Below are 26475 nucleotides of genomic sequence, written 5' to 3' on the forward strand. Positions count from 1 at the left end.
CAGGGTTGTGGGATCGGTAGGAGTTTCTTCCCAAAGATAAATAGAACCAGTGAGAACTGCTTGAAATCTGTTTTGAAAAATTGCTCATTCTGATACAGGTAGCCCTTAGTTATTTAAAACCAGAGCATTGCATTGTGTGAATTTATGTTTACAGGACTGAGCTCCTTGTCAGTTTGAGATGAGTGGATGAAGGAGCATTTGTTGGAGACAAACTGCCAGTACCAAGTAGAGATACTGTGCAAAAATAATCTTCTCTTCCAGAATATCACCAACATTTTTCAGATTTGCCAGACCAAATCCAGTGTTTCTTCTAGAGAAAATCAACAGCTAGAAAGAAAAGTCAAGTTGTGCCTGACCTCCTGCAAAGAAAGACCTTTTGAAAGTTGTTCCTTGTTTTCCTTTAGATGTTTGGAATCCTCAGATTATAAGCAGATTATTTAAAATATTTTGTATTTATTAAGTTGTATATCTGATATGGGAAGAATCTTTCTCAAGAAACATGATATACACCCTTCACTGTTCTTGCACATGTAACTAATTTCATGCAGAAGTTTTAAAATAATAGTTGAATATAAATAACAGCTCAAACATAAATACCTACATAGTCTAGTAGGTGTGCAGGGTTTTTTTTCTGTTTTGGGATTTTTTTCGAGTCATTTCAATATAGCTCTTTTGGACAAAGATGGTGCAAGTTATAGGATCACCTTGTGTGAAGAAGAGTGTCTGTTTAGAAGCAGAGAATGTTAGGAGAGGAGTTTCTGTTAGCTAAGGAAAAACTGATAAATGATCACTAAATATTCAATGAATATTCAGAATTAGGAAGCATTATATAAATCAAATGTGACTAGAAATTATTCATGATAGGGAAAAATAGACTCAATTTCAAGTCAAATAATTTGTTTAGCCACACTTTCATTGGCTGGAACTTCTATTTTCCTGTATTTAAAAATTTGACACCATATGTTAAACTCTTACACAAATCTCTTGGTTATCTGGAAATGATAAATCTGCTCATTGATTTCCTAATTTTATTATGTACACAGTTAATTGTAATCCAAAGATTACAGCAAACAAGATGCTAATTTCTAGCCAACCTATGTACATCTCCCTCAGAGTGGGATTGTTACAGAAGCAGCGAATACAAAGAGAATACCATTTGTGCTATCCTCACAGGAGCTGTCAATAAAAGATGTAATGGGGGATTTAGGAATCTGGAAATGGGCAACTAATTTATGTGAATCTATTTTATTTCAGCTAGAAAGACCGAGCTCTGTTTCGTCTGCGCTGCATATTGCAGAGCACAGGCTGTCTATAGAAAACCAGGCGGCTGCATATGGATAGTCCCTTGATATCATTCACTTGCTGTGTAATCTTATTATGCAAAGTTCTAATCTTCACCTAGAATGAATGCCTCTGGGTCAGAATATAGTCATATCAGGGTTTTTGAGGTCATGTTTTGTGATCCTTAGCTTATTCTTCTAAGTAGGGCTGGGATTTAAAGAGTATTCCCCAGACACTAGCAGAGATAGATGGCAGAGCCTGCTGCCTTTTTGGAAGACAAGACCAACATGAGGTCCCTGGTAGGATTAAACTTGATTTGTAGCTGTAGGATTTTTTAACAGATGTATTATTGGACAGGGAATAGGGGGCCACCAGCACAGCGAAATTGGATCACGATTGGCATTCTCAGGGAGTCCGCTGGCTGCTAAAACAGCAGCTGCATGTGGATTTGACTTCTTTCAGGTGAAGCGACTTCCAGTCATTTGGAAAGGATGGGATGAAAAGGAACCTTGGTGATAATTTTGATGTCTGCAAGATTTAGTACCAATGTAATGGGATTATCGGTAACACCTTCACTGCAGAAAAAGCCACCTGGCGCTATAACTGGCAGCGACTGAGAACTAATCCTTTCCCATCTCTTGGATGTCATTCATGAGGCTCAAAGTGATTTCCACCCTGCTAGCTGTGATTAATTTTATAAACAAACAAACAAAAAAAATCAAACTATGAAGGCATCGGCAATGGAAGGGAAAGGGAACAGAAGATAATAGTAATTACATTTTGCATTTTATTTGCTGTAGGAGATAAACTTGACAGTTCTTGTAAAAAAAAAAAACCAAATTGTATTCTATGTGATGAATATGAATGTGTAATTTTTAAAATCAGTGTCTGTGTTTGGTATAAAAAAGTGTCTCAGCATAAAATTTTCAGCTACCTTCTATAGTAGGTAGTACCTGGAAGTAATGACAACAGGTTTTATGCCATTAGTTCTGCAGTAAGGATGTTTATACAACAGATCCATTAAGTTTTCAAGGGGCCTGGGACTTAAATCATTTGTTTTATTGTGCTTAATGGTCTTATGCTGTATCTGGTGCAGTTGCGCTTTGTATTAAAATTAATTGTGTGATGTGGAAAATGTTCAGCCGTTTACCTTCTTGTGATCGACAATATGGCGTTGTCTTAAAAATTCACTGAGAAATAGTTTTATGCACAAACAGAATTATATTTTACTCAAGCTTAAGCTAGAAGAATTATAAGAAATAATTGTTTTTTTTGTTTTTTAAATAAACTAGTCAGGTTTTTTGGACTGGGCTCTACTCTTCCTACAACCATTTACTTACTGACTAGCTATTGTTACTTCACACTACAGGGAAACTCTCAGGACTGTAGTTACTCTGTGGAATGAATATTATATGTCTAAAGATGAACCGTAATGTTAAAAACAAACCCCAATCCTCCGAAGTTGTCTTGTTAGGTTCAAGCCGTGTATAATCCAGGTACTACATATATACATTAATTTGAAATCAACTTTCTTGTGCAGTAATAAAAAGCCTTATATGACTTAATTTGAAATTAACTTGTGTAGTAATAAAGAACATTATATAAGAGGTAAGAATTTTTTTCATCATCACGAACACCTGACAAGCTGGAGCGTTAAAAAATCCATTGTGCCACGTTTATAAACTGTGATGAGTGAAATTTGTGTCTCAGGGGTTAAGAATTTACTTTAAGAGAACGGGGAACAAAATTTGAGACCTCTTCACCATGTACTATCCTTGTGGTTAGTTCTATACTGTGACAGCTCCAGCAGTAGGTAAAGCTCACCTGGAACCCTGCGTTTCCTTGAATAATTAACAAATGTATCCCTCCTAATTCAGAGTCACTCAGAGACATCAGACACAAATGTGTGTTCAGTGTAACTACAGGGAAGTCCATGTCATCTAGAGTCTAACAGGGAATCAGTTGCAATCAGTTTGAAACTTATTTTCAGAGACATATAGCAGTTGTTTGCAGTTTCATAATAAAAAAATACTTTAGTCATAGCCTGATAGCTCTTGGCATGAGAAGTTTACATTTTCTCTTAGTGAGCCTTTCGTTACTGTTCCATTCCACATCTACCTGCTCCGGCCAATGTAACACAATCTGTATACAATTCCTTTTTACCTGTAATATCCACAAGTGCCTGAATTCTGTACATTCTTCTGATATTAATATAAAGTTTCTGAGTAGCATGGATCTGAAATACAGGATGGGTCTGCAGTATTTTTCTGCCTGCCTCACCTGAGCAGCAATGTGAGGATGCCTTGCTAGCAGGGGCTCTAAGGAGTGCTGATGATGAACTTCTCTCAAAAGATAATTGTGGTCGTTAATTCACACTAGTTGTGCGGCACTAATTGATCTGCTGTCACTCCATCTTCCTTTTGTCACCTGTAACACATTTCTGGGCTCACAGTGGTTCTGGATCCCTGAGAGCAAAGAGTCAGTCCATGCTTTTCAGAGCACACTGGCCTGAGAAGGGCAAACCACTTGTCTACACAAATAAATTCTGCTGAAAATGCATTTTGCCGTAAGAGTTTCCTCAGGGTGTCAGTCCATGTGCTGGGCACTGCACAGGCTAAGGAAACAATTCAATACTTTTCTGTTTTCTGCTGGATTTTGGTTCGTGAAACTTGTCAGCTAATCTTAAGGGTGATGAATCACAGATTGGTCTAAGTGGATTTATTCTGGAGATCTTTTACGGCAAAAAAAAAAAGGCAAGGATGTATTTTTTGGAGCTTGGTAGGGAACATTTCCCCAGAGGAGTGGTCTTCTTTTAATTATAAATACTAATTGGAAAGAACAAAAGCTACTTTTGACTGTATTCAGGCAAAATTCCCCTTGTAGAGACAGTTGTGCAAGTAAAACTACACACTTTTAAATTCCTGCACTTAAATAGCAAAACAGCATGAAATATAGAAGAGGCGGTCTTTACTTCATTGTTAAGCAGAGCATATTGTACACACAGCTTTTTTATTTTATTTTTAATTGACTGCAGTTCTTTAGCAAGCTACATTTGACACATCTTAATAAATGAAGGAAATCCAGCTGTGGTTTTAATTCATTATAAAGCTGATACTGAGTTCAGGAGGAATAGGTTTCTTGCATATTCTAAAACTTGCTTCAGTTAATTCAGTATGTGTGTTTTCTACTTCCTTAAATATATATAAATCTTAAGAACTGGGGCAAGAAGATACTTTGGATTAGCATTGCAGGAATTACATCTAGTCATCAGAGTTTGACTTAAATATTTGGGGGAAGGGGTCAGAAAATATTTGCAGTCTTATGTGCTGCAGAACATCCACCACTGTACTGTAACAGAACAGAAGGACCTAATGCCTTATTTCTGTAGGCAAGTGCTTTGTAAATTAATTTTAATCAAAAGAAAGCTCTGCAAAACCTCCAGAATTCCTACCAACAACTGTGTTCTTTTTCTAGTGTAGTCTTACTTAGGCAAGCCATTGAGGACTTGGCTGTCCTTAATTTTGTCTAGTTCTTCAAGCCTTTTTTCATTTGCTTGATTGTCATTTCACTTTTAAGGTTTTGGTTGAATACTTGATTGCTCCACTTTTCTGTGAATGTAATTTCAGTTGTAAAATATCTTCAAATCGCTTCAGATGGTTTGATGCTTCTCTGTTTTGCTGTTGAGAGCTCAGCCTTAAATACTAGTGCGTGAAGAAAACCAGTGATTTAAGTTGCACTGTCTTCCCACAATTAAAACAACCCTATCATGTGTTATTTAATAAATAACTGCATCTGAGTTACAATATGTGGCCCAGTCAGGAATCAAAGCCTGCATTTTGAGGGATGATTACAGCTTTCCTGATTCCATTTGGCCAAACCTGGTGAAGGGGGGATGTTCTCATAACTATTGCAGATGTTTAGATATGTGGCAAGTGAGCCTGGCCACAGCCTGGAGTAAAAGCTCAGTGGGGTCAGCATAGAGCACTGACACCGTTCTCTCCCATTAGTTTCTCTATATTTGGCAAAGGTGGGTGTTTTAAATTATTATTTGTTTTCTTTTGTTTCAGCTCCTACTCAACTGAATCTTACCAGTGAGCTGGTGAGAGGGGTCAATAGATTGTACACATGGAAGGCTCTGCATAGTAAATTAAAAACTGCTTAATTTGAGTTTAAACTGTATTCATCTCCTCACATAGATCTGATTGTTTGGTGGTTTTATTCAGTTTGTTTGCTTTTTAAATATTTTCCATCAATTGTTAGATACAAAAGATAGTTTTGTAAACTTTAGGTTGTTTGTTATCAAATAAATGATATTCTTCTGTTTTACTATAGACTAGAAGCAGCCGAAGGACGTAACACTGTGCCATGCTTCGCAATGCCCTAGGAAAAACCTTTCGATTTCTTGGCTACACTGTGCAATATGGCTGCATAGCGCATTGTGTCTTTGAGTACCTTGGAGGAATTGTTGTGGTAACTTCTCTTTTTCATGCCATTTAAAAGAAAGTAAAATTATGATACTGAAATTATTCTGTGTGATAATGCCAATATTTCAGGTTTCTTCCTCATTTTTTTAAGCCTTTTCAAAGTGTTTAGTAAATGCCTCGTTTTTTGAACGTAGGCCCAGCCTTTATGAAGTCATTTCTACTTCAGCCATTTGTCCTTTTTGCTAAGTTAGTGCTCGAGGCATCACTGAACCAAATGGGAAACTGTGATTAAGCATTTTGCAGCGTACATTCTTCCAGAAAGCCTGCAGTCCCTAATAATGCCATAGGAAATGCTTCTGTTTTCAACCCTGGGCAGATTTCTGGATGTTCGATGCTGCCTCCCCCTCCTCCCTGTTTCTAAACGTGGCACATGCTGCTGTTGGCCGTAGCGGATTTTTGCCGTGAGCTGCTCTTGCAGCTTCTGCGATGATTCCTTTCTGCAGAGGCTGAAGCGAGGGGTCAGGTCACGGAGCTCCGGGTGCTGCTCCTAATAATTCCCTGCAGATGGGGTACAGAAATAAACCTGCAGCGGCCCGTAGCACCTCGTGTGGTTCAGGACCCATCCTGAGCGCATCCGGAGCTGCAGCAGTTAGAGATGCCCTATGAGCTGCCCCCACCTGTTACACATAGCAGATGTTCCTTTGAGGATCTCACTTTAAGTGTTCTTTACATGTTTTCTAATTTATTAGCAAATACTTTGAATATTAATGTATTTTAGATAAAAGTAATTGGAAATAGTAATTTTTTTTTTCTCATTTATTTTTAATTTGCAGTGTTCTGGACCTTCAATGGAACCAACCATTCAAAATTCTGATATTGTCTTTTCGGAGACCCTTAGCCGCCACTTTTATTGTATTCGAAAGTACGCTTCTCTTTTTTAGACTAGATTTTACATTCAGTTAATAACTGCAGTCTATCCGTTCTTTATTTACCCTATATTCTTCTGCTTCTAAATTGTGGGTTTTTTCATAAGTCTCCTCTCGTTGTGTGTGATGGAAGCCAGAGTAATCAGCACATACAGCCCACTGAGCAACTTGTCAGGATTCATTTAGGATCAAGTCCACATCACTTTTACAGCTTTGTCCAAAAAATTGAAACATTCCCCTTGTTTTTTTTTCCTAAACCAGTTCTATTGTGTGACTGTAACTTCCCCTCTCTAAGCAGTTTCATCTCGCAAACCAAGCTGTAGGTATTGCTGTGCGCAGGTGGGTTGTTAGCAGAGTGACCAAATGGTGTAAATACCATTTATCAAGTGTCATTTTATAACTGTGCTGTAGAGCCCAGGAGGCTCAATGCCCTCACCCCTGCTATTGTGGACTGTTTGACTGTACAATCCAGTGTGTATAATCCGGAGGCATAAGTAATATAAGGTCTTACAAACTCCGATGTTTGAAGTTTCACTGAAAGAATAACATTTGAACAGTGATATTTAAGAACACTGAATCAATTAAAATGTGTTCTTATATGTTTTATAAATGATCCAAGTAACAAATAATGTCTCCAAGTGTAGATAAAAAAATCCTGCGTGTAAAAAGACACTGTGAATAAAACTGAAAAAAAACCCCAAAAATTGTACACAAAAATTTCCAGCAGAAGAATGTATGTGAATATTTTTGAAGTATACACATTGACGTACATATATTCAGCCAAATAGTTTGTACTTAGAGTTCTTCTGTTTGTTTTTGTTTCTGTTTTTTTTCCTCTCAGAGGAGATATTGTAATTGTGAAAAGCCCAAATGACCCCAAATCAAATATCTGTAAAAGAGTAATTGGCTTGGAAGGGGATAAAGTCTGCACAAGCAACCCTTCAGATTTCCTTAAGAGTCACAGCTATGTAAGTATTAGAGTTTCTTGCTTTGTAAATTAATGCTTACGTAAATAGGCTTGGTAGTTTGTAAAGGATTTGCAGTATTTGAGTCTTATCATGTTTGTAAGTTATTCTTTCTTCTTCTGTATGTACAGTAAAATGTTGTAAGCTCTGTTTATGGCAAGCTGTCATTCCTGGTGTCTTTTGTTTCTGTAGGAAGTGTAGGCAGATGATATTTTTGCTCTGCCCTTTGTTTAGGTCATATTCTCTGGTGGAAGATGCTAAAATTCTCAGCACAAAGTGCACTACTGATGGCAGACTCAAGGTCTTAAGGCAAAACTGTTTCTGTATTTTAAACAGCAAGAAGTGAAAAAATTGTCTTTGCAGTAGTTTGGAGGATTTTGCTTTCAAAATAATACTTTAGTGTATTTCTCTGTTTCAATAAAACAAAATTGTAACTTTTCTAAGTATGGTTGGAAAGGTAGTACTTCTGACTTATCTAAAAAGTCAGGTACAAGATGAAATAAAAAGGAAAAAATATTCTTAATGCTTACTTTGTGCAGACAGGCTTCAAGAAGTTAAGAAAGATTTGTGACAACATGTTTTCAGCAACTTCTTTTTTAGGCTATCATTACAAAACTGATGAGAAATTGCATGTTTGACCAGTACCTCTGTTCAACAGCTTGTGGAGAGATCAGGTTTTGCACAGGTGTTTTAAATCTTAAAAGACAAATATTCTGTTGCTTTTTCGTATCCACTTCATCCTCACAATTACTGCAAGAAGAATTAATGTGAGGCCCATGGCTTAAGTCCTGTGGTGTGAAGGTGGAGAATTTCATGGAACTCTCCTTGGTACCATTTATGATAGATAAATCCATTAAAGAGTTTAGCTATTGTAAGGACAACCAGTATCATCATCAGCCCTTCAGGTACCCTTGCTGCTTTTATATGCAGCAGCTGGAGTCCTTACTAAAACCAATTACAAAATTCTTGGCAATGTTGTGTCTAGATTTGGTGTCTGGATTTAGTCAAGACCTGGAACCAGAAGGTAAGGACACCACTCATACCCTGTTCTGAGAGGTTGAATTTGTTGTTTCTTTCACTTCAGTCCCAAGGCAAAACATTTCAGGCTCCTGCCTCTAATCTGCCCTTCTGATCAAGTGCCACTGGAGCTTCTGTCACACCGCTGTCACCCCTGGGCAGAAAGAGGGGGCTCATTCTCTGTTAGATTTTGAAGGGGAAGACAGGGCATTTGGGTTTTTTTTCCATAGATCAAATTGTGTTACCAATTAATCAAGGAAAAAACCCAACCATACGATTCCAACCAACCTTTCTCACCAAGCTGAAGAAATTTTCCAGCTTCTATAGGAGTAGTAATTTAGAGGAAATATGAGTTTCCCAGAGCAGACTGACCAGTAATGGAAACCTGAGTTCTGTGTATGCTGCTTGATGCAAATTGAATTACTCTGAGCATCTTCCTCACGCATCTGAGCCTTGGAAAGGAAGTTTGGGAAAGGTTTGTACTTAAGAGGATGGCAGCCTTTCTGGAAACCCTGAGGTGATCCAGTGACTATTCAGCAGAACAATTTCTGCCCTTGGCATAAGATTTTTTGTCTTCAGTTTTAATATAATGCGTGAGGAGAATGAGAGGCTGAGGGATGCAGGGTCCACTTCTTGTTTTCCTGTGTATGTTTTTTGTAAAGGCTAATGTGTGGCAATACAGCAAAGTGACATCCAAGCTTTCTTAGTTCTTACATCATCGCTTGTATCTAGGGGGAGAAATTATCTAAATGGAAATGCTTTCGTTTGTTAGTGCCTATCTGTTTTCCTCCTATCTTTAGTGGTTGTTGAAGAGGTAGATCTTTCCATCTGTTCAGGGGACACTTCCTTTACAGAAGAGTATATTCCCAACATAGGCATCTGCACTTTATGCTCATAACTTACACTGGATTACTCACTAAGTAAATTGTTCTTGGGGAGATGTGTCTGTTTTCAGGGAGCTGTCTACTCAGATTCCCTATTTTAGTGAACCACTGTGTACCAGCTTTTAATTCAAACACAAAATTCTTCAAAGCAAATAGCAGCCGCAGATGTACAGAGAACTGGCTGTTTGTTTTGTTGGTACTTCCCTGAGAACCCTGAGTTGGGCTTTTGATAATAAAAAATATTGTCAAAACTCTGTGGAACGGCCTTGGCCGGGATCCCGAAGGGCCAGCAGCGCAAACGGGGCTGTCAGGCTGCTGGGGGACGGTACAACCGCAGGCATTTCTCAATGGAGCAAAGCCTGGACTTTGCCTTGAGTGGCGGTGTTTGTATTAGGCTACCAATTGCCTTTTTTTAACCTGGGAAGCCTCCGAGCGGTGACTCAAAAGTGTGGAAAGTCGGGGGATTGTTTGTTTTCATGTTAGTGAAGTGCCCGGCTTTCCTTGGCTGCCTTCTCTCTGCTTTGGGGACTGATAGCGAATAGTTGTCATGTTTGCAAACTTACACAGTACAATAAATTATCCGATGCCAGAAATATTGTCGAATTGGGTATTTGAACCTCTGTCTCATTCTTTGCTGCTGTTTGCCAACTAACGGTTAGATAATGATGAGTTTGCAAGTTATTGGAGATGTCAGAATAATGTACAACAAACATACTGAACATGGCTGAGGGGGGAACCACCTCTAAGCTGCTTCTTCTCCTCACCTCAAAAGGAGAACCCTTATAGTCATCTTAGTAGGAATTAACACAATTAGTCTGCATTTACTGTGTCAGTGTTGGCGTATTTTAGATTTTAAGTTAAGGATTTTTGTGTTTGGAAGCACTTACCCTACATGACTCTTATTCTGAAGCCTAAGAGATTGCTAAAATCGGATCCTGTTTCAAATCCTGTTTCATTCATGAATATCCTTCTCAGGATGGCTTATATAGAGATGTGAAAATTGACAACTCTGTTTACAACTTGCTCTCTGTAGGATTACACAGAGGAGATACTTTATTGCTGCAGAAAACCAAGTAGATACCTGTAGATTAAAAATCAAATTGATTGGTATAAATTAAGCATGTGCTTAAGTTAAAATCTAAGTACATTAGGAACATTTTTGCTTTGGACCCATTATGGTACATGATGCTTCATATGCCATAGGTTGGTGCTTATCTGCAGAATGAGTAGAATCTTCCTATTTACATGAAAAGGACAAGGAAATTAGTTTTCGGAGTAAGCTGTTATAGTATTACAAAGTTAGAGAAATGTACTATTTCGTTGCACTGCCTTTTTATTGATATTTGGTATGGAATGTGAGCACTGGGCTGGCAGTTTTGCTGGGCTCTTTTTTGGTTTTGTGCTCAATGGTGGTGTTTGTAGATACAAGCAAGTGTATTTCCTGTAATGAACATTTAAGAATTCATAATATATTTTTACTGTATCAGAAGCAATAGTTAACAAGGTAAATAACTAATTTTTAGTAATGTGGTATTCCGACCTAGGTTCAGTTATTAAAAAAATATCTATACTGATTTATTCATTTAACTATAAGATCTCAATAATGAGTGTTAGTAAGGAAGTTATTCAATCACAGTAAATGCCTGAAATGGCCTTTAAAAAAAGCCTAACACCTGAAAGGTTCATTTTCATATTCAGGTTTTTATTTCCTGTTTTTAAAAGTCTTAATACAGATCCAGGTTTATAATTCAGATTGAGTATTCTATTGTTATATTTGAATTTGTTTTAATGCCATTTACTTTAGCTTTAATTTCTTTAGTACCATATGTTCTTGTGCTGCAGCTCCTATTTACAAATTGAAAAAGTGAGGGGTAAGTCATCGGATTAAAACAGCTTGTATGTCATAAACCACCAATATGCTAAGCCTTTGTGTCACTTAAACAAAAGTAGTACCTAATAATGTCACTTAATAGAGCCAGAGTCTGTAAATAAGGAACTGCCTTTTGCAAGTCCCAGTGATAAAAAGCTGAGATACAAATCCATATCTCAGCAACACTCTGCTGGTGATCAATCACAACACACCACTAATGCTGCGAGACTCGCTGATGTGGGGGAAGTATGTTTACCTTGTGCTAAAACGAGGTTCATTGCGGAGATGGCATCTCTTCATCCTGTGGTTAACTCCAGAGCTAACATAATTCCCACGATAATGCCTCTTACTGTGTTTGCAGATGAGAGAAGTGGCCTCATGCAGCGCTATTAACTCTTAAACAGTCCTTGTCAAATGCAGTAAGAATATTATGTGGGTACCAAGAATAATGTAATGATGTTAATGTAAACAACACAATATTTTAATCACTAGACACTACTACAGACTGGATGCACAATGTAAGGCACTGAAGAGTGGTTTGATATTTCAGAGAGCTCAATACCATTGCATAGTCTCTTCAAAAGATCCTAAATAGCAATTAAAAATAAAGTTCTCAAAATACCATTTTTTTCCTTTGTCTTTAGTATCTTAATAGCTAATTTACACTAATGGTTCAGTATTTTGGTCATCATCTAAGTTTTTATAGTTGCTGCTCAGGAAAAAGGAAATATCCTACTCTTCTCCTTAGTTTTAGCATTCAACCAGCTTAAGAGAAAGTTATACCATAATTTTAAGCAGCAGGTATGATAAATGGTGGGAGAGGAGAACTGATTTGATGTATTTGTTTAGTTTGCACATCCCTCTATATCCCAGGAGCTAATCCTGAATTCTTTTGAGAAGTAATTTTAAATCAAAACTAAATTATTCAAAGGAAAAGAAACATCAAAAAATTTATCAATCCACTTCCCAATGTTTCCAGGGTTTCTTCTGCTCAAGTGGATCAATGTTTTTTTACCTGTGGAGTTTTATTACTGATGTTTCAGGAATGTAGGACTGGCAAGACTTGAACCAGCAGCACTGGTGCTGCTCAGCACAGCCTGCCCTGGTGGCCGTGGGCTCATGGAGTGGGGGACATGGACATGTCTGCACCGCAGCTCGGGCAGGGCCCAACAGTGAGAGGCTCGGGTCAAACACAGCTCCAGGATCAGCTCCCACTGAGGTCTCTTACATCTTTAACAGCTCTTGGTTCCCCATGGTCTGAACCAAGACGAGACATCTGACCCGTACCAGCTGGTCTGGAGTGCGGGCACAGCCCCATCGGGGTGGGGACAGCACTGCCCAGGCTCTGACACCTTGCCCCACTTCTTCTGTTCAGCCAATTCAGTCCTGAAGGAAAAAACATTAAAAAAATCTCCTTGTTGATTTGAGGGAAAGTTGTTTCAAGATCGCTCATTTGACTTCATAGCACTAGATGCTGCTTCTCTCTGGAATAGAGTCTTGGCTGTACTGGTCAGATCAGTTGGAACCTTCTGGGTTTTATGATTCTGTTATTCCTCTGCGCCGAGTTCACTAATAACTTCTAGGAAGCTGTTCAGGATGATGAAACCAATTACTTGATGACTTGGTGAAGATTTTGAGCACCAGTTTTAGTCTGCCTACATCAGCTTTGCGTCTGAATGAAGGACCTATCTCGTTTTTTTCCTCCTCTATAGGTACTAGCTAAATCCTTCCAGTTGTTGTAAATGGTCAAATAACGCAGAGATGAAGCCTTAGATGAATGAGCAGAGATCCAGGTCACTGTGCCTGAGCTGGCAGATGACACTTTTGATTCCTTAACCCCACTCGGCGTGTTTATTGGCCATTTTTGCTACCAGGCTCAATAGCTACATCTGTACAGGTTTGCCTTTGTCCAGGGCACACCAGTAATGGTAATGGCTTTTGTGTTTCAACCAGTAAATTCCAGTTGGGATTTGAACCTGTAGGATTTTTGTTCTCAAACCTACACCTTAGGGTCACCCTGTTACATCATCTGTTTTCTGGAAAAGAAAAGAATCAAATCCTTCTTAATGACTGCTGTGAGAAAAGTCTATGCAAACTGCTAAGTAATCTTTGCTGGCTTTGTAATCAATATTTTCCTCCAAAATATTGCTCTTCTATAGATCAAGAAAGCTAATAATAGTCTGGACTGATGAATCTCAGAAATATTTGGATTTTTTTCATCAGGAGTTCCTAGATGTAGCTACGAGATTTGGGGTTTTTTAAAGTTTTGGCCTATGAACATCTATAAAAGATGAAAATTTCAAAACTGTAGTGGATTTAAAAGCTCAGATATTTTTTCGCTACTTAAAGCAAAGTGATTTTGTTTTGAAAAGAGAACCATTGCTTTCATGCAAAGAGAGAGGTTGTAAAAAGTGTGTCCAAAATCTGGGCATTATGTTTCATTACAGTAAGATTTGCTCCTAGGTTTTCTTAATCACAGAATGTTAGGGATTGGAAGGGACCTCGAAAGATCATCTATGTTATTAAGTTTTAATTTTAACTGATAATATTTTTAGAACAGGAGTGATGGCTGATAATACATAAAATCTAGTTGCCACTAGAGATTTTTAGAATTGGATATATAGCTTTTCAGGCTGATTCAGATCAGTATATTTAGCAACATGCTCTAGATCTGAACAGTAGCTATTTGTACCTTACACACAGTGTAGAAGGAGCAATAATGGTTAGAAAACAAGCAAACATTCAGAAAACCAATTAATGCTTTGGCAGATCACTATAACAGTGATCTAAGTTCATATGCCCTGGTTTCCTTGTAGTATGTGATTTAACATTGCTACCAATTAAGGTGATGCGATTTTAATATTGATTAATAACTGATTTCAAAACTTCAAGGTGGACAAGTCTTCATATATATTTTTATAAATTTTCTATTAAAACAAACAATGGCTCTTAAAATAGAGAATGAATTCATCATATAAATATTTCATTACAGTAAATCTAATTTCTGTATAAAAACCTATTAGTGTTTCATTGTCATTTTTTAATTGGCTGGTCCAAGATCATTATGTATTCTCTTTAATATGTGTATTTGGACAAACTGGGCCACATACATCACGTCTTATTAATAAGCAGCTTAAACTGTTCAGTAAATAAAAGGAAAATGCTAAACTGTTTGGAAGTACCTATGAATTTAATGTAAATTCAGTCTGTTTTATTATTTTAAGAAGTATTACATTCCAGGTAATTCAGCCTTTAAGTGATACTTAGAATATGTTGATTTACGATCTGCTGTACTGTTAATGCTCCATTGTGACTGTTACCATTTCACAGCTTTTTCCAGCACAAAAAGGAAATGTAAATGCTTGTGCTGATTTTGAAAATATTGAGCTAATTAATGTTGTCGGGTTTTATATAGGTGGTAGCCTTAATATAAACAACATTTACAATAAGTCTACAGAAGTGGTGCCTAGAGCAACTGGATCATTAAAAAAGGAGTATCTGTTAAGCATTATTCACTCTTGGTTCTGAATTAATAAATAAAGGATTAAGGAATAGTTATATGAGACTTTAAGTATAGAGTGATAAAACAAACTCCTGCATTTCTATGGTGTATATTTTATCCTAACTAGATGCAATTTACTTAAATAAGGCAATTTAATCAGTATTTAGTAAATTTGTCATCTGATATTGTGGATTCTTTCATCATATTTCACTTTAATCAAGAAAGGTAACACCTGTGGTTTATTCACAAAAGCTTCTTTTGTTAAGTGAACACCCACAGGCCATGAAGCAATTACATTTGTTGCTTGTACCAAAGTAGGAGGCACTTAAATAGACCTTAGTAGGGATAGATGAGAACTTGCAGACTTTATTCTTTTGTCCAGCACTGAGATTAGTTCTTATCATAGCTCAAGAAGGAACCTCTGGACTGAAAAGAAAAGATGGGAATGATTTAAAGTTGTTCTTAAGTTGGAAACGTTGATATTGCTGGAGGTGATGTGAATACCTGTGACCTTAGCAAAGTTCAAACTTCATCTGCTCCCAGCTGATTGTACGTGCTGGTGTTCTCTGACAAACACAGGCTGTTTGGAATTCCGAGAGATCGTGAGAGATTCATGTTTATAATTCTCCATTTATTTATTAAAAATCCATATTTCTCCATCTTTAGTACCCGCCCAAAATCACAAAACAAAATAAGCCCCCACCAAGCCAGAAAAACCAACCCAAACCACAAAAGCCTATTATCATTTAGTTGGGTTTGGGGATGTTTTTGAGGCAGATAATTTAATCTCTTAATCTTATTTGCAGTGTGTTAGTTTTCTAGTATGCCAGCTAATGTGCATCCTAGAGCACAGGCATCTCCTCTCTTGGTTTTGAAGTTAGTGAGGTTACTCAAACTTTGGTATATGTAAAAAGTCCAAAAGAATAGAAATCTTTATTGATTCCCCCAGCCCTTCCACATTTATGTAATATTTTATGCTAGCAAGTGCATCAAATACTTGACCTGTACTTAACTTTTGCCACTTAACTATACTGCTAAGGAAATGACAACAGCCCTGAGAATTTAGCCCGTTTGTTGCAGTGAAAGATGCTTATTTGAGCTGAAATGGAGTTACTGCTACAAGCTCAGTTGTTCTAAATGATAATTCTGCTTTTCTGATCTGCCTGTTCCTGTGCAAGAGCCCTCAGAGCTTGGGAAGGGAGCTGGGGGAAGAGTCATGTGTCTGATCCGTGTCCTGGATTCTCATGCATATGAGCTGCACCCCAGATAACTGGTTCTGCCCGAGAACTGCTGCTCCTTGGAAATCAATCCGCAGATCATATGCACAAAACCAGAGGCACAAGGGTTGCCGAGGTGTTTGTTACTACAAGTTTTCAATAGTTAATTTTTTCTTTGGTTAGGAAGGTAACTTATGCCCAGCTGCTGCGCTTGCATAGCTTTGAGGTGTTTCAGATTGCGTCCCGATTCTGCAAAGGTTGATACTCAAACTTAACTTTATTCAATATGTTAATACCATTGAAATCAGTGTGATGTGGTCTAGAAATATCTTGGTGCATAAACCCTTGAAGGATTCTGGCTTTAGCCTTTATTTGAAAGGGGTGTAAACAACTTTTTTTAATTAATGATTATGGCCTGTCACTGGTATTTGGTTTTACATTTTCATGTAATTCATGTGATTTTTATCAGTTCTCTTAATTCTAGGTTGTAGTGAAGTGCCTAGATGATGGACAGGCACCATACAAAGGTATTATACTGTATTATCTCTGGATGAATCATACATTGTGACAGTACTTTTAGTGACAAATTTAGAGGTATAGGGTCTTGTCATACCTTCCATGGAGAACTATGCAAGTTACTATAAGTGGTGAATTTCAGGATGTGTGAACATACTTTATTGCAAATGTTCTATCTGGAATGCAAACTAAACCCATTTTGTTTAGGCAAGTAAGTAGTAGTAGTATTAGAAGTAGTAACTGATAGGTGACAAGCGGCAAAAGCACTTTATTATTTTGTTTGGAGCATGGAAGAAAGATGGGAAGGTATAAGAAGTGTTTAGATATATTTGTGCTATGAGTGGGTCCTTATTTCACATAGTAACAGATGAGCTTCATGTTGTGCCCATGAATGGGTGAAAGTGAGAAGGTGTGGGAACCAGTGAAGTAGAAGGGGAGCTGGTGGTGTCCTGGTGTGAAACAGCAGCACATCGCAAAAACTGACGCTTTTCCAGAAATGTGAAATGTTAATGTGGCTTTGCTTTTGATTTCGTTAAAAATGTCTTCCTTTCATAGTAATTCGTGCTTCTCCTGTTAGTATATTTTCTGAGATAGTCTTTCAGAGCGTCAGCAATTTGATGTCTGATTTGTAGCTCTGGTAGATGCAGGACAGGAGAGTTTGCACCAGAAAGGTCAGAACACTACTTTGCTTTGTAATATGCACCTGAGAAACAAACTCAGGTGTCAGATGTGGACACAGTGATGGCTTTAGGTGTGCACACGGTGAATAAGTGAAGATGAAAATCCAAGTAACCTAACAATTGCTGCCGGAAATTCTAAATAGGCTGTGTACCACGGAATGTGAGGAAAATAACAGATGTCAGTACATTAGCAAATGGAGACCTATCAAAAACAACTGTCCGTATGTGATGAGATGTATAATATATTCTACACAAATAATTTGACTCTGGATAGAGTTTTTCAACATTTATGTATTTTAAACTGACTGCTGGTTGGTTGTTTCGTTTGCAAAGCTGCTTGGGTAGGAGGAGGAGGACCAGAGTCACCTGCCTGCAGCCAACCATCATTCACGCAATCACAGAATGCCATGGATTGGAAGGGACCTTGAAAGCTCATCCAGTCCAATCCCCCCGCTGGAGCAGGAACACCCAGATGAGGTTACACAGGATCATGTCCAGGCGGGTTTGAATGTCTCCAGAGAAGGAGACTCCACAACCTCCCTGGGCAGCCTGTTCCAGTGTCCGTTACCCACGTGCCAGCAGTTTGGAAAGTCTGCAAAATGAGCAATGTGGCAGAGAAGCCAAGGATGGAATTCCTGTGCTAAGGACTGGGAGAACAAGAAGTAAAAGACCTTGATAGAACCAGCAGATCAGTTTGAAACAAACAAGGTGGCACTCCTTCACACAGAGGACTGTTGAAGGAGATAGTACCGGTAGGTTTCGAAGGGGTTTAGACATATTGCTGGTGTGCAGCTCCACGTATGGATTCTATGATGATGAGGCAGGACTGTGCGTGCTCTGGGGACCAAAGAAACACGGGCTAGTTGGGAGAAGATGGACGGGCTCACATGTGCTTTCCATGATGAGCATCTCTTTTTGCTGTGGTCGGAGACAAACTTTGGCTCTTGATCCATGGCTCAGACGTTTGGCACAGCCCAGGACAGGGACGCTGGGTCGTGGTGCCATCCTCAGGCCCTGCTCTGGGAACAGGCAGGCAGGAGCACGACTAAGCCAGAGCCTAAACAGCTTCTTAAAGATGAGGTTCCCAGCAAACGTTACCTGGGCAGAGACTTCGCAGTCCCAAGAACTTCAACTGCATCTTCCTCAGATGTTTGTCTGGGGGACCTGGTTTTATTCTTCATGGTTTACATCCAGACTTTACTACTAGAGCGGCATTTTATTTTGTTTAGTCTGTTATCCTTGACTCCTGTAGATGCAGGCTCTTATGTTTATGAATCCATGTGGTTTCTTGCTAAAACACTGTTTATTCTGCTCAAACTCTTGAGTTTCATTTGAAATTGGGTTTTTCTTTTTCTGTTTCCATACATTTTTCTCTGAACCGTGGGCATAGTAATATTTCAAGTACATATTTGGTTTTGAAAAAAATGTATGTTAAAGTCCATGTTAAATATTATATAGATTGAGAATATGTTGCTACTTTTACATTTTCAGCCTGGTTTGGAATTTCAGAAGCAAAAACAGATTAGGAAAATAATTACTAAGTTTTTTATTTGGTAACTTGTGTAGAGGTTATTTACATCTGAAATGTTTCCTTTTTTTAAACCATAATGTTGTATATTCCAAGCTGAAATCTTAGTTTAAGACTTGCAGTAGCAACTTTGTCATATATGAAAGCTTCATACCCTTATTTAGGTAACTAATAAAGCTATGTTGCTATTTTTCATTTTGTCATGGAGTCAGTCTGTGAATGCCATGAATCTATGGTAAGTAATATAGAGTTAATGCACAATATATATAGGCAATGAAAGGTCTTTGTCATATAGTATAAGGTCACCATCATTAATTTTCAAATTATAAAAAGGGATTTGCTGTTTTGTGATCATCATTATTACAATATAATGTGTTGTGGATTCTGCCTGCACATAGAATGAACTGTGATCTTAATTAGAACTTTGACAAGCCTACTCCGATAAAATGATGAGATTATTCGTAATTGATGTCACAATCAATTACCAGTTAGTTCATCATGAATCTACTAACAGGTCTGGCCTTGGTGCTGGCCCCAGGATGTTGATGAGTGTGTGGCTGCCCTGTTCATGCTGTTACTGCGACAGGAGGGCAGATTTTCAGTCAACATCCTAATGACCTCTTTTGAAGTCTATTAAATTAATGACCCTGTCACATTGGTCTAACCTCTTACATCTTCATTTTGGATTTTTTGTTGCAAACCATTGTTTTTTGAGCACATGATAGAACAGATACTTTGGAGCACTCCTTCTCATACCTCCAAATCTGGCACTGTCTTATTAGATTTAATAAAAAATTAGTTCATTATACAGTCATGAAATACAGAACATAGAAATCAGAAAATTATACAGCAAACTGTGCTTAATACCATTCTGTTCTGTTCTTTTTACATTTCAATCTTGCTTAATCACAGGTGCCTAAAGGACACGTTTGGTTAGAAGGTGATAATCTCAGGAATTCTACAGACTCCAGGTGCTATGGACCTGTTCCTTACGGACTGATAAGAGGACGCATTTGTTTTAAGGTATATATATTTATGGTTTCTAAAATAGTTTCATTAATACATTCTTAATGTCTAGGTGTTAGGTATTAAACTTTTGTCCTCAACTGTCTGGCCAAAGCGAATGTAAAGGAAAGCTTCAACACACCAGCCACTTGCTGTAAAAGGGGAATTCAGCAATAGTGGGTTTATTTTTTTGAGGGAGGACTTGTTATTTGAGCGGCACTTTTTGTGCAGTCATTGCCTTTGAAAACCAAATCAATTATTTTGCAAGCAAATCCAAACCTGGTGAAAACATAAACACACACATAACACCCTGCTGCACGACTATACATTCCATCCTCAATTTGATTCTTGCCTCTGCAAAATGGTAGAAAAGGGCAACTCCATATTGCACTGTTGTGATTTGAGAAGTGCAGCTCCATAGTTCAAAGAACAAAGCAGGAAAATGTTCTCTTTCTGGGACTTGCAGACATACTTTACACACATAGACTGGCCTTGCTGCTTTTTAAACAAAGCCTGTGAAAGAGCCTGAAGTCAAATCTGTGCCAGTGTAATTGTCCGCCACATTTTTATTTTAAAAAGTGCTTTGAATTAATATCGTCTTGTATAAACCTCCATGATTCCTTCTCCTTCTGTTTCAACAATTCTACAGCTTTATCTCACACTAAATTTGTTTCATATTATCTGCATTATTAATTTACTCATTTACCAAAAAGAAGAAACTAAGACAATTTCTTCTCCGTAAAAAGTTTAATCTAAGAAACAAGGGACTTATGCACCAGCCTTTAGACAGTTAGATTTAAAATTATACTGCTCAGAACAACAAAAAGGTTTTCAAAACTCCATATATTGCCAGACATCCACAAGAACATAATTTAGCGCTGCTTTATTACATGTGCAGGGAAGATCAGATCCTTCCAGTTCAACCAAGTTTTAGGTAGTTAATTTACATTTTTTATGAACACAACTTAGGACTTTTCAAAAACCCTTGCAGCTATTGACCATAATCACTAATTGCTTTACTAAACCTCGAATACCATGTCCCCCTCAGCCCCACCGCCGAGTTTGTTCTGACCTCTGTTCTTTCTGGGTAGCATTTGCTTTAGTTCTTCCCTGGTGTTTATTGAGTGCTTACCACGTACACCAGAGGAACAAATGCTCATTCTCAATAGGGCTATTTTTATGACCCAAGTTTTAGCTTGGATGATTAACTGCTAAACCAAAAATGATGCTAATATGCTGACAGCCCTCTTAATAAGAATGTGGTATTAATAATCCAACTGAAAAAAACCCTGCTTTACTAGTACAGAAAAACTGTGTACTGCTTTAATGGGACTGCTAGGAAATAATGCATATATTAAGAACCTATGTATGTGGACAGCCATAGTTATTCACAGTATCCCTCCACAGCAATAAATGTGTCCAGCTTGTAGCCCAACAAGGAGGATGTTTGGGAGACTTCAATGAAGTGATTGACAGGACTTAACCTGAAATTTAGCAAGCAGTAAACTCTGTAAAATGAATGGAACTCACACACAGATATTATATATTGAAGAAGCACTTCAGGACTCTAGAATATTGTCTGTTTCAAAAAATAGTACGCAATCACTTGATACTTAATCAAAATAATTACTTAACCAAATTTTATAGCGGTTGTTTTATGATGGTGCATAGGGTAGTGATTATTAACATTTTAATGAGATTTAAGTATATGGTGCCTAACAAAAGCAAAAATGAGTTTATTCTTCAAATGAATGTTTATAGTTGGGATTGTTTATGGTAATTCACAGTAGAATACAGTGATCTTGCTATTGTGTGTTGCTACTGAACATTACAGTGAACGGCGGCAGAATACAGCTCATCTGCATGGCGCTGGCTAATTAATAGACCCCTGGCCAAGAAACCTAGATATGATTTTCAGTGTAGTCTGCTGGAGGTTTGGCTTCTCTTTCATGAAAAAGCCTTGAGAATGGAAGCTTATGTGGCTTCCTCTTGGAGTGGATTTTGGAGAAGCAGATTTAACAGTGCCTCTGAATGCTAAGCTACATTTTTAGTAATGGATACCAAAAAAAAAAATCAAATTTGGAAGTAATGGATTTCAACAGAAGAGAGTGAGCATGAATATTTGAGCAACCTATAAAACATAAATGTTAATTCTCTCTGTGGCTTATCTGTGAAGTTTAGATCTAAGATTCTCAGTCTCAATATTGGTGCACCAGTTTTTAACCCATACAGAAATAATGATACTTGATTATCGTTGTCCCTTTTCTGGCCCGCTGCCATATCAACTGTGTTTGTTCTATAAAAAGGCCACTGAAATCAAAAGAGCTGCAGATTCAGTGAAAGCTGGGGGAGTCCCACACTGGCAGAACTCGTGCTTCACCCTGCCCTAGATAGGTTACCCTATACATTCCTGGGCTTGGGCTCCATGTCAAAAATAGACGGGTGGTGTCTCTTCAGAAGAGCTAGTTAGCCCCATTTATCCCCCATCCATCAGATCACATCTATGTAGGCCAAACCAAACAGGGCAAATAGCTGCTAATTGGACTTGCTAGTTTGAACGAACAAATCACAGTCAACTTCTGTCATCATAACTTTAAAAAGACTTGGGAACTACTACACACAGCAGCACGTCTTTGTTTCACACAGGCTTGTTCCATCTCCTTTCCAACCATGAGTACTGTTTCTCATTCTCTCCTGCACGCAGACAAGATAAAACATCATTTTCATTCTAATTCTACCAATAAGATTGCTGTGATGAATTTGAAACTAAATTGTCAAAACAATATTTAGAACTAATTGATTACTTTCAGTGAAAGAAAGTCAAGCTGCAATAGGTGTGATTTGAGGTGCCCCAAATGAGATTTGTGCCCTAGTGAATGGCCTAAGAAACTTCCTTCTCTGGGCCTTCACTCAGATCAGCTTAAATTTGTAATCTGGGATGTTCCTATTCCCTTTTACTCTTGTTTGCCTTTGAGGCCACAGACTTGACATCCAACCTGCAGCCAGCACAGCCCGGCTGGAGAGCCTTGAATTCTGTAGCTTTGCTTCTAACTGTGATCACAAATATCATTCTCTTGCTGGTTTGTATCTTTATATATTTGTGTGGAACTTCAAATAGCTCACTGGCTAATACGCATATAGAGATCAGATGTTACCTTGGTGTATTTCTGTATATCAGCAGATGTTCCTCAGGCTCTTTCCCCCCCAAAAAAGGGTATTTTCTAAGAGACTTGCATAAGATAGTTTTGAACCTTTTTCAGATCCACAGAACTTGAGATCCTGAGAATGGACTCATCCTTCTCTCTTCCTGAGGCCCCAGGCACAATCCACCCTTAGCTGGCTCTGCCTCCTCTGTCCTTAGTGCTGGCGACAAGTCGTGGGGTCTGAAATACTGACCTTGGCACGGTGCTTCCTCTTTTAAATGGAGAAAATTACTTTTTCACTGCACAGAAAGCAGCAAAGGCTCCTTCTGTGCTGGAAATGTTCCGTGAGCTCCGTTAGAGTCAGCTGCTGTTCCTGGAAGGTGGCTGCATACCATACTTAAGATCAAATTCTAAGGAAAAACGAGCAAGATAAACATCTCACTAACAACAGATGCTTTGGGAATGAGGTGGTGCATCATCTCTCTCCATCTAGGTCACTTCATCCTGAGCAGGGGCTGTGAGGGTTCTACGGGATCAGAGCCACAACGGGCATTCATTCTTCAGCATCATCTCTTGCCATTCTTCCTGCTGATCCCCTCGTGCCATCTTTGAATGAATGTGTAGCAAAGGGACACAGGCAAAGGGGACAAAGGACAAAGTGTAAAAGAATGTCCTTGATTCCGTATTACTTTTTATTTTTTCATCCAAGACTGGCCTACATGTAATTAGTGAATGTTCAGATGAAAGTACTCCTGGGAGTGTTCTGTAGTATGAACAGATATATAGTTAATTTCAGGAGATAAAGCTTTTTATTACTGATGAGCATCATCCTCTGACACTTGTGCTTGGACCTGGTCATGATTTGTGCTCCTTCCTTTTCCACATACATTCCCCTTCTCAGAGAAGCCCCTTGGTTGAAAGCCCCTGATGGTGGAAGTTGCTCCACCCCTTTATACCTGTTTGCATGGTATATGTTTACTTAGAAGCCTATGGAATTTTCTGCCAAGGTTTGGTGTTTGCAGTTCAAATGCCCTTCTTGAAAACACAAATGTACACCTCTGAGGTGACTCAAAAAACACACTTTGTCTTTTAGGTGGTTTACAAGCTAGAAACCTTTGAATTTAAAAGATATTTTCTAGATAGATATTTATTTCCAAGGCTGAAAAAAATAATGCAAAAACTGTTGTGCATAAATTAGTGTTGTTTCCAGCCACTGTGGAAGGATGATTCCTCCTAATATATGTTATTTATTACTCCTAGTAAAAGAAACACACAAGTGAGAAATGTTCATATACCATGTAAACCAAAGAGCTAAAAAATTATGAAGTTTATGAAACAATTACAACAACAAATGAAAATACTGAACTTTTGAGTTGTGATAAAAATCTCATGTAACTGTATTTTCTTTTACAGATATGGCCTCTGAATGACTTTGGATTTCTACGTGCAAGCCCCAACGGCCATAGATTTCTTGATGATTAAAAGATTTAAGTGACTACTGCCAGCTTTCATAATATTTTCTACTCAAATCAATGGAACTGTTTTTGTTTAGAATAAACACAAGTATTACTTGCCAAAGATGTCTCTTTCTGAGATTACATCTAACTGGAAAGCGGGATTGATACACTGCTGTCGTCAGCTAAAATGATACACCTCTTAACACTGTTTCCTCTGGCTTTTCACAGTAAGTGCTTGGATTTATTAGAAAGTTTTGGTTTTTATGACAAGCCAAGGTTAGCACTGACTTAGCGTCAATTCTAAATGCGCTCGTGCTGCAGAGGCGCTGGACCTGCTCCTCGGCACTGAGACAAGCGGCCTGTTAGATCTGCCAATTTCTGTCGTCCCTTCCCAAGGCTCAAATCCTTGTGAGGATGTAATGAAGTTCAATATTTAGCATAGAAAATGTTCCCGTTTCCCTTTATTCTTCATTATCTTCAAAGCATTCTCACATGTGTGCCTCCTGATTAAATTTTGTCATCTGAGCTGTTAAAAGAATTTAACCTAAGAGGCAGGGCCTAAGGTGTAGTTGATATGGACTGAGATTGAAAGAAGCTTCTCTCTGGTTCGCTGGGAAAGAAAAGTCATTTAGATCATGAGGTATATTCCAGTTGTACCAAACTCAGTGTCCTGTTCTGGAGGTTTTTAATAACTTCCCCTTCAGCTGCAGACGGATGAAAAATCCCCATGTCTGGAGAGCTACGGTGGCAAAGGGGCACGTTTCCTTTCTTAAGCTTGACCGAACTTGTTCTTGTAGTGTCCCCTTTTCTTTAACATACATTTCTTTAGCAGATGCTGTCCTGATTGTCCAGTCTTTTAAAAAGTTTGTAACTCTTAATGGGCTTGATTGAAACAGTCATTGAAGGATCTCGATAACAAGGGAACATGTGTCACAACAAACCAAAGATACCTCTTTGGTTTCACTCTTGAAGACAGTGTAATTCCCACCACACCGGCATGAGAGAGTGTAACATTGTTCATCTGCCGAAAAAGCAAACAAAAAAGCCTTCAGTGCTTGAAAGGAATCAAGAATTTATTCTGGATTTTCTTCACAAAGCTGCTCTTAATAACAAATGACCTCCCACTGCTGGGTTGTAAATGTCGGTACCTGTGCTACCATTTGTTGCTTAAAAAATTATACTCTTAAAAGGTGCCAGTGGCTGTGGGACATTCTTACACCAAACAGCCAGGGTCGGTGTAGTCTGTTTAAAATAGCAAATAATAAAAAGGTGCATGTCAGTGAAACAGGTAGTAAAAGAAAAAATGAGGAGGTGGTAGTCATACATATGACAGATCAAGGATGGTTCAAAACCAGACTGCTAACCCAGGAAACAATAATAAACCAGAAGAAAGCAGATAGGATTTTTCCCTCACAGCTTGAGAAAAAGAAAAATAGTAAAAAAACTCAAATCAATCAGCCATTCATTCAAAAAGTAATTAAATGAGAAAAGTGAGAGTATAATGGAAAGGAGTAACACACTGTCAGATGAAAAAAATCGGTATGAAGACACTTGCATTCTACCATCACAGAAAGAGCAAGAAGATTTGGGAAGAAGCTGGAAATCTAAATACTCCATTCTATTACAAGAAGAGAGCAAGGTGAGAAGTGGTACTGCCAGCAGAGCGGGGAAGAGATGAAGAAGGAATGCAAAAGGAGGATCACAGAAAGTGAAGTTCCAGTTCAGGTAATCACAGAGAACAGCTATATAAAAAAATGTAGAACTTGCAATACAACAACATAACAGTATAAGATACAGATGAAAGGCACTCCTACCTTCATTCCAGGACATTTCCTCCAGATAAATTTGTGCATGTAATGGCCATTTGTTTGCCAGATTTTCTTCTATAAAAGAAAACATGATAGATCACAGAATCAGAGAACGTTAGGGATTGGAAGGGACCTTGAAAGCTCATCCAGTCCAGTCCCCCTGCTGGAGCAGGAACACCCAGATGAGGTTACACAGGAAGGTGTCCAGGTGGGTTTTGAATGTGTCCAGAGCAGGAGTCTCCACAACCCCCC

The 26475-nt window shown here is 38.3% G+C and overlaps 2 protein-coding genes across 4 annotated transcripts in view; one reads left to right on the forward strand and one right to left on the reverse strand.

The window, feature by feature from the left end:
• IMMP1L (inner mitochondrial membrane peptidase subunit 1) overlaps positions 1-25102 on the forward strand; it is a 34855-nt gene extending 9753 nt beyond the window's left edge. For both annotated transcript variants that reach the window (XM_080345470.1, XM_080345471.1), the window contains exons 2-6: positions 5614-5751; positions 6539-6627; positions 7473-7599; positions 19723-19833; positions 24372-25102. In XM_080345470.1, coding sequence (XP_080201596.1) covers positions 5647-5751; positions 6539-6627; positions 7473-7599; positions 19723-19833; positions 24372-24440 — 501 coding nt within the window. In that variant the 5' untranslated portion in view covers positions 5614-5646 and the 3' untranslated portion in view covers positions 24441-25102. The remainder of the gene's footprint in view (positions 1-5613; positions 5752-6538; positions 6628-7472; positions 7600-19722; positions 19834-24371) is intronic.
• Position 25103: 1 nt separating this feature from the next.
• DNAJC24 (DnaJ heat shock protein family (Hsp40) member C24) overlaps positions 25104-26475 on the reverse strand; it is a 33951-nt gene continuing 32579 nt past the window's right edge. For both annotated transcript variants that reach the window (XM_080345472.1, XM_080345473.1), the window contains exons 4-5: positions 26230-26298; positions 25104-25436 (exon numbers count right to left, since the gene is read on the reverse strand). In XM_080345472.1, the coding sequence (XP_080201598.1) occupies positions 25312-25436; positions 26230-26298 (194 nt within the window). In that variant the 3' untranslated portion in view covers positions 25104-25311. The remainder of the gene's footprint in view (positions 25437-26229; positions 26299-26475) is intronic.

The sequence above is a fragment of the Nesoenas mayeri genome (genome assembly GCF_963082525.1).
Source record: "Nesoenas mayeri genome assembly, chromosome: 5".
NCBI lineage: Eukaryota > Metazoa > Chordata > Aves > Columbiformes > Columbidae > Nesoenas > Nesoenas mayeri.